The 14223-nt window shown below is 32.6% G+C and overlaps 1 protein-coding gene across 1 annotated transcript in view; it reads right to left on the bottom strand.

Annotated features, from left to right (window-relative positions):
• The window catches only part of COL19A1 (collagen type XIX alpha 1 chain), a 347108-nt gene that overhangs the window by 79835 nt on the left and 253050 nt on the right, over positions 1-14223 (bottom strand). Inside the window, exons 18-21 of the mRNA XM_051996709.1 lie at positions 5372-5407; positions 5210-5263; positions 4508-4561; positions 1424-1513 (exon numbers count right to left, since the gene is read on the bottom strand). Coding sequence (XP_051852669.1) covers positions 1424-1513; positions 4508-4561; positions 5210-5263; positions 5372-5407 — 234 coding nt within the window. The remainder of the gene's footprint in view (positions 1-1423; positions 1514-4507; positions 4562-5209; positions 5264-5371; positions 5408-14223) is intronic.

Below are 14223 nucleotides of genomic sequence, written 5' to 3'. Positions count from 1 at the left end.
AAACAAGTAGGTGAACAGTATTTTTGTCCTCTTGAAAATTCAAAGGTTTTGAATAGTCAATGTCTAAAATAAACCACTCTTTTTCATTATCCCTAGTAGGTGTGCTTTTGTCTTTAAGGAAGATAAGAAATAGACAATTAAGATTAAGTCAGTCAGTCTAAAGATTGGAATGACTTTAAAAAGATGAAAGGTATCTTTTTAAAAAATGAGAACATATCTAAGTATATTTTTATTAATAATTTATGTTATTAATACTAAAGATAAATTACAAAAAGGATTATGAGATAATGATATTATGTATAATTGTTTAAAGTTAATAACTATACAGAATTTTCTATAACTAGATCTTAGCCTACACTGGTCCTTTTTCCTTTTAAAAAAATTTAAATGTTAAATACAAAATAGAAAAAGAAAAAAAAATTGCCATGTATATAGCAAAACATAAGAGAGGATTCAAAATATGAAACAATTTTTGTTTCAAGAATGTCTGTATAATAAATCTTGCACCTTATGTTCAGAGATGTCCATCTTTGCTTCCTTATAGTTTTTTAATTCTTTGCTTTGCATTTTTTACTTTATTCTTTTTCTCCTCATTTTTCCCCTTACTTCCCCCAAGAAGACTACAATTAAGCATAATATATTTATATATACACATATACTCATAAATAATATAATATATAGATATTTGGTAATCATACACACATATAAACATTTACATTAATATACAAATCTATAAGGCTGAACTAAACCTATTTTTTTTATTATAGCTTTTTATTTACAAGACATATGCATGGGTAATTTTTCAGCATTGAACCTTGCAAAACTTGCTGTTCCAACTTTTCACCTCATTCCCCCCACCCTCTCCCCTAGATGGCAGATAGACCGATACATGTTAAATATGTTAAAGTATATGTTAAATACAATGTATGTATACATATTTATAAAGTTATCTTGCTGCACAAGAAAAATTGGATTTAGAAACAAGGTAGAAATAACCTGAGAAGGAAAACAAAAATGCAAGCAGACAAGGGAGTGGAAATGCTATGTTGTGGTTCATACTCATTTGCCATAGTTCTTTTGCTGGGTGTAGCTGGTTCTCTTCATTACTGAACAATTGGAAATGGTTTGCGAACTAAACTAATATTATGCTCTATTTCTCTGAACGTTTGATTTTTTTTTTTTCTGAAATGACTTCCCATACCTATTCTCTGCTGGACTTCTTGGTGGAAGTTTCAAGATTCTACATGAGTTATGGAAAGACCAGGCATAAAAGTAGCACCTTAAAAGGCTTAACTATTATCTAAAGGATGAAATAAAGTTATACACATTGATTTGCCCATATTAATTACTTGAAACTAGATACATATATGATTATATAGTGATTATCATGAAGGGAAATATGACTGTTAAGAATCATACTTACTGGTTCACCAGGCAGGCTTATCCCTGGAGGACCTGCCTCACCTTTTGTACCCGGATGTCCAGGAGGTCCTATAATTCCACCAGGATCTCCCTACAAATGATAGAAAAGCAATGATAACTTAATTATTTAAGTAATTTTTAAAGGAAAGATACTAATAAATTACATTAACACCAGACCAGTGTCTGTCTCTGTCTTTCTGCTGCCTGTCTTCATCTCTCAGTTTGCTTTGGAAACCTTAAAACGCTATATAATTTTTTTTATTACTAGTATTTCTCCATGGGTATAATGACACTGTTATGTAAACACCACTTTCAAATATGTATTTAATTGGGTGCATTTCTATAAAATATTAGGTGAAATAATTTAAAAGGATTCCCTGAGTAAGAAATCAAGATTAATATCTTTATACAGAATTAATATTCCCATATAAAAATCAGTAAAAAGGGACCTCCCCTCCCAGCTCCAGATTAAATTACTTCTTATTAATGTACTGCTTTAATAACAGAGCCAAAAATGGATGATCAGATTTCACAGATCCTCAGTTGACTTTGTCTACAGATTTTTTATGTTATACATATTAAAGAAAGCTAGTCCTATCAAACCTTGCTGTTTCCTAAAATAAGACTTTCTGCACCTTTCAAATATATCAAAATACATGATATGTTAAAACAATCAACTCAAAACCTTACCTTTTCTCCTTTATTGCCTTGTTTTCCTGGAATACCATGTTCTCCTGGTAACCCCTTGGCAATTCCAAAGTAAAGGAAATAAATGATTGAAAAATGATTTTGTTGCATTATTAATTATACTTGAAATATTTAATTATAAGAATGTTATAGAAAGTAAAGAAAGTAAAAGAAATATAGAGAAATTAGGCCATTTGGGGAGTGCTGGGCCAGATAAGAGAATCTCAGCAGGAATACTTGAGGCCATTGGTTCAGGTGAGGTCTAATGCAAACAGTCAATAAGTAAGTAACCTGTTAAAGGGAAACTGAACTCAGTCTCCCCCTGGGAATATCTCTGCTAAAGATAAAATGAGAACAAATGCTTTGGAACATAGCCACATCATGGACAGAGACACAAAGAGAAATTGTGGTTCCAGAGGAATTGAATATAACATATAACAATCCTTAGGAAGGAAAAAGGACAAGAATCTTTTCTACCTACTGACATTTTATATTCTATATCTTCTTTCTTTTTTGTTTTTAACTTTTTGAAAAATTCCCCCAACCCCTCTTAATTCTAATGCCTACCCTTCAGTAATTACTTCCTGTCTATCTTGTTTATAGTTAGTTTTGAATATATTTATGTGTGGATTATTTTTCTTTGTTAGATTGTAAGCTCTCTGAGGGCAGGGATTATCTTTTGCCTCTTTTTTTTATCACTAGTGCACAATACTTGACACATAAGAAATACATAATAAAAATTGATTGAATAATTGAAATACTAGCTATTTCTTATTCTTTTGTCTCAGCAAATATGTGGTTCTAGCTACTGTATCTAGGAATCAACTAGCCTTCTTCCTTTAAAATTTTTTTCCTTCCTTCCTTCCTTTTTTTCCTTCTCCCTCCCTCCTTCCCTTTTTCTTATTCTCCCTTGTTTTCATCTTTTTTCCTACCTTTCTATTTCTTCTCCTGCTTAGTTTATATATTCTTGTCATTATCTTTCTTTACTCTCTTTTTCTTTATTTCTCAATTCTCTTTTTTTATTTATTTCCCTTCCTTCCTTCCATCTTTTCCCTTCTTTTTTCTATCTCTCTTCTGGTCACTTCTGCTTTCCCCTCCTATCTCTTTCATTTTACTATTTTGCTTATATTATTATCAAGTTAGTGTTTTTGTGTTATCAGGTGACAAAGTTAACGAAATACTTTTCTCCCCATATGAGGTAACATTTACCTAGGTCATCATGATAAATTATGGACAATTTGCTCTTGAGTCTCTGCTCCACTTAGGGAAATCCAACCATTACCTAAACAAAGCTCATTTAAAGCAGTTATTTCAGCAGTACTGCCAGGAAGAACAGTTTGGGGGATAATGAAGTAGATGAAGTGCTTTTAATACAGGAATTGCCTTTGTTCTCTCTAAAAGATATTTTCTTCACTTTTTCCTAATTTCATTTTCTTTAATATCCTCCCTTGATGTTCCTAATTTATTTCCTTACCCTTCTTCCATGATGGTATTTGGCAAATTCTCCTTGGATACAAGTGTCGAGTTATTTGAAAGAAATGAGTAAGAGATCCACTAAATAATAGATATGTTTATAGAACAGAGCAAACAAATAATTCCATAACACACATAGAAAGCTCTAGGATGTGACTTCTCATTTTAAGAATTTCATATCTATAGAATTTAAATTCATCCAAAACACCAAAAACACTTGCATATTCAAAATATGCAAAATAATCTAAATGCCCCATTCATGTACTTGATTCTGGAACTCAAATGGTAGATTTCTGTTCTTTGGAGATCTTCAAGACAGACTGAAATGCTTTTTGTCAGGTATGTTAAACCTGTGATTCCTTTCTAGTGTGAGTTGGACTGAGCCTTTTCAAGTCTAAATTCTGTTATTCTGGCTTTAATGATATTGCTATTGTTCTGAATGAGAATATCGATGCAAGAAGTATTTTGATGTCTTTTTTTCCCATGTAATTACTTTAAGACTCAGATATAGTTAGCAGTAATTGCACCAAGACCACTTTTCTTTCAACATACTTAATCTTACATGATTGCTTCACATTTTCTCTTTCTTATCCTAGAAGTCTAAAACCAAAATTTAATTAATAATAGTTTTAAAGAATTTTTAAGTAGGCTAATTATATTTAAAAGAATCTTGTATTGCAATTGGTTACTGACTCCAAGTGAGCAGGTGCAAAAGCTTTTAGTAGAGGTGATGACAAATCTTGCTCTGAAAATCATATGCTTCAGCAACATAAAATAAAGTGGTCATATGAAGAGATCTTAAAATTCTCAGAAACTAATTTTTTTTTGTTTTTAATGGGATTATAAAGCAAGCTTGTTCTCAAAGCTTTAAGTGCATTATATCTCATTTTGCTAAACCAGAAACATAGATCTCTTCTATGCTTACAATATTTCCTGGTGGTCCTCTGGGTCCCATAGGGCCTGCTGGTCCTTGCTGACCCTGTATAAGAAGTTGACATATATTTTAGCTCTAAAAAAAGATACTATATCTAAATAAAATTTTCAAAATACACATAATGACTTCAGTGACATCTTTTATGACTACCCAGAATGTTTTGTCTATAGGAATGTGTGATTGTTCCAGATATTACTAGCCTTTGATAGTAATTTTGTATACATTAGACTTAGAGGGATTCTTTACAGATGTTTCCATTTAAAGAAATCTATTATTAACAGCAGGTGATGCCTGGGTTACATGCTTATCCACTAATAGGATATATATTCTTTGCTACACTCACTCAATAGCTGCTAGCAGCTGGGGCATTCCTGCAAAAATACTTGGAATTCAAGAATTTGGAAGCTAGGTAATTGGTATAGGTGCCAAGTATTGGCAAGAATTAAGTATTCAGTGTCAAATATAATTTTGGAACTTCCCCCTTAACCATCAAAACTATGTTGTAGACCATATAGCACAAATATGGTAAGTATAACAAATGAATTTAGTAAATATACACACTATGCAGAGCATTGTAAAGCCATTGAGTCATGTATATATCAAAAATGCATGACAAACCTACATCTTTTGCTTTAAATAGAACACGAGAACGTAGTTTTTTTTTCATTTTATTTCAACTATAACTTTATATACCTTAATTCCTGAATTCCCTATGAGTCCGGGTGGACCAGCATCTCCAGGTTCACCCTAAATATATTATTGAGAAAGACCAAAAAAAGATTACTCAATATTCAAAATAGCTCGAGGAATCACTGTAAGTTTATAAATGAGAAATGAAGATAGTAGTGATATTACCTTCATTCCTGTTGATCCTTTTATCCCAATTTCTCCCTATAAATAAAATAATGATAAGCTTAAGTTTCAAAAGCAATAAATGTAATTGTTCAAGATATCTAAATAGTAACATTGATATACAGTAGATATAAAATTTTGGATGATATGGTAAAGTTAATAATGTTTCACAGACTAATTATAATCTAAAATCCTTGGATAGATTAAACAAATAATTATTTTTGAATTTTCTTTCTCATTAATGACTACAAAAATTTGTCTTCTCATTCAAATGCCACTTGTCCCACTTCTCTCATAATGATTATTTTTCCTATAAATGTATACTTCTAATATATAATCTTTTTTACATTTGACACCACTTGGTCAGTGTTATTATAATTCAGTGCCAACTATCCTCATGAAAATTCAAATAACTAAAAAAACTAGGAAGAACATTTAATTTTTCATGTTCTACATATTTTATTTTCATGCAAATGTACTATATAATCATAGGATTTAGAACTGAAAGAGATCTTAAAGATCATATCTTCCAGATCCCTCATTTTATAGATAAGAATTAAGGACTAGAGAGATGAAGGAACCTGTTCATTGTCACACAGCCAGTAGCTGGATAAAGTGGAACATAAATCTCAGCCTTTGGATTCCAAGTCCATGGCTTTTAATGCCATGTCAGCTGCCCAGTGTTGGATTGATTTTATATGCCTAATCACTAATTGCAAAAGAAAATGTGCACTCTTAATAAACAATAAAAAATCCTAATGACATCATTTAAGAAGTTTCAATAACTTTCAGAGATTAAATTAAGAAAATTCAGAGTTCACAGGAATCAAAGAAAGTTTCCAAGGACTTCCCCATGAAGATTTTTTTAGTACACAAATATTACTTCATCTTTAGCCACTCCACTGTACCAAAAAAAAACAAAAAAACAAATGTTCCTCCAATATCATCTTCCCTGTTATTATTTTGTTCTCTTCCCTTTCCTATAATCTTTATATTTTGTCATCAAGTCTACTTTCCTTGTCCTACCCTAAAGAATGACAACTGAAATCTAAAAGGAAACTGAAGAGACTGAAAACATATGAAAGGAAGAATGATATCTCCTTAATGAATCTCCTTTTTTTCTCTTTGTAAAAGCTTCTTCCTATAAATATACATAGACAGTTTTATCAATTATAAAGAGGTTACATAGTGTCTTTATGGCATTAATTTTTTATATTTATTTATACAAATACAAAACAGAAAAAATTGCCATATGCATAGCAAACATAAGAGGATTCAAAATATGAAATAATAAACTTCCATTTCAAGAAAGCCCTTATAATAAATAATACATATTTTGTTCAGAGCTGTCCATCTTTGCTTCCTTATAGGTTTTTTTTTTTTTTTTTGTATTCTGCTGTGCAGTTTTTACTTAATTCTTTTTGTTCCCCCTTTCTTTCCCCTTCCTCCCTTAAGGATACAATTAAGAGTGGATACACACACACACACACACACACACACACACACACGCACAACCATGACACCCCCTTCCCTCTCTCCCTCCCTCCCTCAGGCATTAACTCTTTAAATATGGGTGTTTTAAGTCCTTTAGAACAAATTAAAACTCTTTACATTCATGAACAATGAATTAGCACCATGGAGAGCTCTACTGGAGTCCTGTAGAGGAGGCTATATACCTGGCCCATAGTTAGAGCTTATGTATTCTGAGTTGTGATAGGCTGAGCTAATATGTTAGGAGTAAGTCTTCTATAAATATGCAAACCCCCAGTAAAAGGAATGATACCCTAAGGAAAGGAGAACTGATGAAGGTCTGAAATGAAGTCAAAACTTCCATGTTAGCAAATAAGTAGATGCTGTGCTTCTAGTCTAGACAAGACAGAGAGCCTTAATCTCAAGGAAACAAAACAAAACAAAACAAATTCTAAACCAGAAAAAAAATGAACTGGAATGTCATGCAGAGTGGCTATGCTAGGTTAAAAAAATAGTCCACTGGAATTAATTTTGAAAAAGCTTTTTTGTATGCATAAAATGGAAAAATAATTAGTCATTAATACTATTTAAGAAGTTATGAATAGTTGACAAATTAAAATGCTGTGAGATTAATGCAGGGGATCAAACATCGCAAATAAAAATAGAAAGATAGAATGTGTGGGAAAGTTGTGGAGCTATGAAGTAGCAGAGTATTATCCTGAATTACTTTTTAATGTATTATAATGGATAAACTTTATCAAGCTGATAAAAAACCAAAATGCAGTAAATGAAAATACTTTTGAAAAAGTAAATAAATAACTTACTAATTTTCTCTATACTTTGATTATTTACATTTGCTAAAAGAAAGGAGGGAAATGGGTTTTAACTTTAATAAAGAATACTATAATCTGAGATCTGTTGCTTTGTAACATTTTAAAATTTTTAAATGATTGTACTTGGTTTGCCTATTATTCTTTTAAGTCTACCTTCATTCCTTTGCATCTATGTATATTTCTACCTATCTCTTTGAATTCTTCTTATGCATCATTTGAAATAATTCATTATTCCATTACATTCATGTATCACATTTTATTCAGTCATTTTTTTGGTCATGTTTTCAGTCCTACTCATTTGCTTATAGATTTTATGGATGTGAAGGAACAAAAAATAATTTATTGAGCACTTACCATGGGCTAAGTACTGGGTTAATATTTGGGCAAAACAAAATATTTTTGCAAACCAAGTCCCTCCCATCAAATAGGTCATATTATAACAAGAGAGCTACACACAAAGGGGAGTGGTAACCAGGGAGGATAACTCTAGTCCAAAAGGTACAGGAATAGTAAATGGGGACATATCCCTTTAGAAACAATAATAACATTAATCTGGCAGTTTGTAGTTCTTGAACTTCATGGTTATTGAGACCATAAAAGAAATGTCTAGAAATGAGGAATAATGACAATGGGGTCCAAGACCCTAGAAATCTAGTATATCTAACTGTGAGCATTATTCTAAAGACAGGTCTTCTTGCTGTTGATTCCTTTATAGCATGAATCTTATAGTAAGATTGATGGAATCAAATGGAATGGACAACTTTGTGATTTTTATCACAGTATTCTAAGGAGTTTTTGAGAACAGTTATCAGTTCTAGTGCCATTAACATTCATGTGCTTGTTTTCCTCACAGATCCACAAAGCCACAAGGATATTTTTTAATCTTTTAGCATCATTGTCAATTTGATACATATAAAATAATGCCACTGAGTTGTTTTAATTTAATTCCCCTGATTTTGAGTAGTTTTTCAATTTTTAAAAATAATCAGTGCTTCTTTCAAAAAATACCTGTTCATGTCTTTTGGCCACTTATTCAGTGGATCATTATTTTTAAGTTTGTTTCCTTTTCCTAAAGATTTTGGATATTAGATTTTTTTGTAAGGCAACTAGAGTTAAGTGACTTGCCCAAGGTCACACAACTAGTGTCAAGTGTCTGAGGATAAATTTGAATTCAGGTCTTCCTGAATGATACCCATATTCCTCCAAACCCAGTACTCTATCCATTGTACCAAATTAGCTGCCTTGATATAAGATTTTTAATCGTAAACATTTCATGCAAATATCTTTCCTAGTTTGCAGTCTATTACAGTCATATTCATGAATAGAATTGTTTTGCTTTCCATCCACCACATCCTGCTATATTGTTTTTATAATTAACTTCTTAGAATCAACCCCATCTTGGACTCTGCACAGATCTCCATACAAATGCTTTCCTCCATTCATACAAAACTCTAAACCCAGGAATTATCCCTATAATAATATAATCTTTCCACTATTCTTTATTTTTTAATCATGTTCAGGCAGGATTATGATTTAGAAGTTCTCCTGTCTTTCCAATTCCTCACCTCTTTCTTAGCTTGTTCTTCATCTGTGACACCCACATTCAAGGGATAATTATTTCCTGCCTATTGTCTTCCCTTTTCCTCAAGGTCATATACTTCCATTTTTATTCTGTGAGTTTTCCATTTAATTTTCTCATTATCCCTCTTGTAAGATGGTATACATCAATACCACCTTATCCCTTATAGCATGTAAAAATTCTAAGTTACTAATTATTCATTCCCTTTTCTAAAGTCTTATTAAAAATCTTGGTTTGAATTTTGGCCTGTTTGAATGTTCATCTATCATTCATCTTGCATTTATTTGAGGTGATTTTCCCTATGAGGCTATCTTTCCTTTTTAGTCCTTACTTTGTTTTTCTATTTTATCTCATGCATTTGTAGCTAATTTGAGGTGACAGAGAAGTTAATAGAATTCTTCTTAGTTTGAATCCTTTAAAATAGGTAAAGATATGCTTAACTGTAAAGAATCATGATTTTCTAAATGTTCTATGCTTGATATTTATTTGTTAAACACCAAAGTATTTAAATAAATGAATGACTTTTTTAAAAAGCATTTATTAAGCACATATTATTGATACAAGATTGTTCTAAGAACTATGGGTAAACAAATCAACAAAACAAAAAAAAATCCCTCCCTTCAAGTGCTTGTATTCTTATAAATGAAAAGAACATCTCAGACACTGGTAACCATAGTAAGGTCTGGGAATTCACAGGGATAGTGAATGAAGTTATCAAGAAATTGAAAGACATATCCTTTCAAAGAATGTTTTGTTGAGTTTACTACTATTTCCAGGATAAAGAAAGAAGGAAGGAGGGTGAGCAAGGTGATATTAAAATGTCTACAGAACAACATAGTGGGTCTGGATGGGACTAAATGTGATTAACTCCAACAAATCAGGAAACTGGGTGAAAGCTCAGGTGCCAGACTATGGGCCAAAGATTGAGACTGAGAGACATGATTCATGATGACAGAGATGAGTTAGTCTTACAACTAGGAGACTTCACAAAGTTTTCAGTAACCCTGAACTTGTGTATGTTAGGAGCACAGGAGTCATTTTCTCTTCTTTAAGACTCCTCTTTTGGGGGAAGAAGATAGGGTCTTTTAATGGGTGAATGGGTTATAGTAGAACAGTGGATTTTAAGTTAGAATTAGGCTTGAGATCTCAGTGGACCTGGAGAGAATTGTCTAGGAATGTGAGATGTACTAATTCATTTCATAAATCAAACTGACTCTTCTGTATCTATGGCAACATTAAGTTGCTATTTGTGCAACAGTTCATTCCACTATTCATCCATCAACATTATATACTTTGTTCATGTTGTCCCATCTTCATATATGACCCAGTAATAGCTGTCAGTTAAGATGACATTCTCAGTATCCTCCTGTTTTTCTTCAGCCATAGTTGTAGTTTAAAAATTAAATGAAAAGAAAAATGTAGCTAGTTAATAAGTTGGTTGTGTGGTACACACGATATGTTGAAGCTTGACTGATTTAATGAAAAAATCCCGAAATGGAATCAAATTCTTTATCCAGTTTAGGGGTCTTTCACATATGGCTATCCACTCATTGCCCAGACTTGCTTACCAGCATTGGTTTTGCTCTTACTCACAGCCCGTGATTCAGTGCTAGTAAGGAGAGACTTGAAATCCTCCTTGCCTCACCATCACCAACCCCCATACCACCAGCACTCAATAATAACCTCTCATTCCTTGTAGTTCTTTCACTTCCTATATAATACCCACTTGAGATTCCACTAATTTCTCTAGTGACCTATAGAATACTCCTTCCTTCCTCAATTATGCAGTGCCTGGCTTGTGGTACTTATCTTCTTCTCAAGTTCTACTCCCATACTAGGGGATTTCCACAAACATAATGGTATCCCCTCAAATACCCTATTCACCCAATTACTCAAATTGATCATTCCTCATAATCTACTTCTTCCTCCACTCCTGGATACAAAGAGATGGCCATTAGTTATCACTCATTAAGTGCATAGTTTGTGACAAGCATTTTGCTAAGCACTGGGGATACAAAGAAAAATAAAAAAAAAACTCTGTAGTTCTCAAGAAATTCACAATCTAATGGGAGAGAACATGCACATAAATATGTACAATCAAGTAATAAACAATAAATTTGAAATAGTCAAAAGAAGGAAGACTCAGAAATCAGAAAGTATTCCTGTGGAAGGTGGGATTTTAGCTAGAATTTGAAAGAAGTTAGGAGATGGAGATGTGTAAGCTGAGCATTCCTTTGAGCTTGCAATTACTCATAAGCATTTCACTTTATTATTTATGAACTCTGAAATTCCTTTATCTTTTAATCTTTTGTCATTATACTTCTTCTTCTGCTTTGTAACTTCTAACCCTATTCTTCATCTTCACTGTGATTTTCAATTCCTCAAACCATCAGTTCTTTTCAATGCTTAAAACTTTCCATGACACCTCAAGCTTTTCAAAGGTCCTCCTCCCCAACTTTCTCAGGTGAGAACCTTCACTCATATTTCACTGAAAAAAATTGAGAACATTCTTCTGGGCTTTCTCTTTTCTCCTTCTCATCTCCCATCACTCAAATACCTTCAATTATTACCTTCTTCACCTGTGTTTCACATGATTAAATGCCCTTCATCTTGTCAAGACAAAAATCTCTATATGTGAAAATTATTTCTTTCTATCCCATCTTCCCTAGAAGATTGCTCTCTTTATCATCTCCAAACTCTTATTAATTTTTAATCTTTCCATTTCTATTGGCTACTTTCTCCTCTCTCCAAATCTGTCCATTTCTCCCCCTTTCCCCCAAACCCCTTACTTGATCTATTCATTCTGGCTAGCCATCATCCCATTTTTCTCTATTTTTGTGGGGCTACACTCCTTTAGAAGGCAGTCTAAAATAAGTGCCTCCACTTCTATCTTTCACTTTCACCTTAATTCTATGTATTCTAGATTCCAACCTCATCATTCAATTGAAACAGCTATTTTCAAGGTTACCAATGATTTTTTAATTGTCAAATCTACTGACCTTTTTCTTTCTTGAACTCTCTGCAGTCTATGAAAAAGTTGACTGCCGTTTTTCATTTCCTTTTAAAGAGATTTTTGTGACACTATCTAGCTTACCTCCTACTAGATTGACTGCTTCTTCTCAATTTCCTTTGCTGACTCTTCATTCCATTCATATTCACTAACTCTGGGTGTTTCCAAAGGCTCCATTCTGAGCCTTCTCTTCTTCCTCTATATTATTTCACTTGGTGATCTCTTTGACTCTCATGAATTTAATTTTCATCTCTATTCAGATGATGCTTAGATCTATTTGTCTAGACTTAATGCCTCTCCTGACTTCCATTTCTCATCAACTATTGACTGAACATCCATAACTGGATGTTTCATAGACATTTTAAATTTAACATATCTTGCTTAACCTTTGTGCTTTCTCTCTGAGGCTCCCTCCAAGTTATCCTATCTGTAACTTTGTACATGGTTGTTTGAATGTTGTTTCCCGTACTATACTTAACTTTTTCATTGCAGGGACTGTTTTTTATATGTTTGTTGTGTTATTATTTTTTGCCTTTCTTTGCATCCCTAGTGCTCAGGTATTTTGGCTTTCTTTGTATCTCTAGTGCTCAGCACAGTACCTATCAAAAATAAGGGAAAGGAAAAAGAAACAAGCATTTATTAGGGTACCTACTTATGTGCTGAGTACTGTAGTAAGTGCTTTACAAATATTGCTTCATTTGATCCCCGAAGTACTATTATTATTAATGTCCCCATTTTATAGTTGAGAAAATTAGAGTTAGAGAGATTAAGTAACTTGCCTGCTATGTATGTAAGGCTGGATTTGAACTCATATCAGTGCTCTATTCACTGAACCACCCAGCTGTCTATGTGGCAGACACATAAATGCATGTTAATGAGTTGTTGACTGAACATTTCTAGGAACGTAGAACTCACTATTTTACATGAGCAATTCATTCCATTATCTGATAACCCCAATTTATTTTGTTGTTGTTCAGTCAGTTATATCCAAGACTCTTTGTGACCCCATAGACCTACAGTCCTTGGGGTTTTCTTGGCAAAGATGCTGGAGTATTTGTGATTTCCTTAGGCAATCAGAGATTAAATGACACCTCAGAGACAAGTAACTTTAAAGTGTCTGAGGCTACATTTGAATTCAGTTCTTCTTGACTCCAGGTCTACTTCTCTATCCACTGAGCCACCAGATATCTCCAGTTGATAGAAAGTCTTTACATTAAATTGAAATCTACATCCTTTTTCTTCCTTTTGATTCTATTTCTTCCTTCTAGAGTCTCGCAGAACAAATTAATTCTATTTTCTTCATGACAATTCTTTAAATATTTGGAGAAAATGATCATGTTGACCACCAAATCTTATTAGCTTCAGGCTGAATGTTCTCAATTTCCTCAAATAAACTGGAGGAACTGATTAACTTTTTTTTTTAACATTATGTAACACAGACATATTGCTTTTCTTTTGCCTACTTCTGTGCTTAGGCCATTACTGAGATGAGATATTATTATTCTGAAACAGCTGAAATAATAGAAAGATTTTGCTATCTATATAAAAGGATTCAGTCATCTGGAATAAAGACTAATGACAGCACATTAAATTAGACCAATCAATTAGTATAAAATGAAGCAATGAAATCTTAAGTCAAGCCATATTATGCAGAGAGGGTCATGGCCTAGGTTCTAGATTCCTATTGGTCTGGGAATGACAGGACCTGTGTTTTAGTCCTGTTTCTTTTACTAACTAGCTGGTGAGTTTAGACAAATTAAGTGGATCCTAGTTTCCAGTTCTATAAAATAAAGGGATTGTATTAAATGATCTTTAAAATAGTGCTTGATAAATTTAGTTTGGATCTAGGAGAAGATGTCAACTTTAGAAATCAAACAAATGTTTTATTTTTCCTTTCAAGGATTTTTAAGGGCATTTTTATTGTAGTATAACATTAGTGATACAGTTTCTTAACTTCAGGTAT

Source organism: Antechinus flavipes, chromosome 4 (genome assembly GCF_016432865.1).
Source record: "Antechinus flavipes isolate AdamAnt ecotype Samford, QLD, Australia chromosome 4, AdamAnt_v2, whole genome shotgun sequence".
Taxonomy (NCBI): domain Eukaryota; kingdom Metazoa; phylum Chordata; class Mammalia; order Dasyuromorphia; family Dasyuridae; genus Antechinus; species Antechinus flavipes.
The sequence above is the reverse complement of the archived record's forward strand: the minus strand, read 5'-3'. Positions and strand labels throughout refer to the sequence as shown.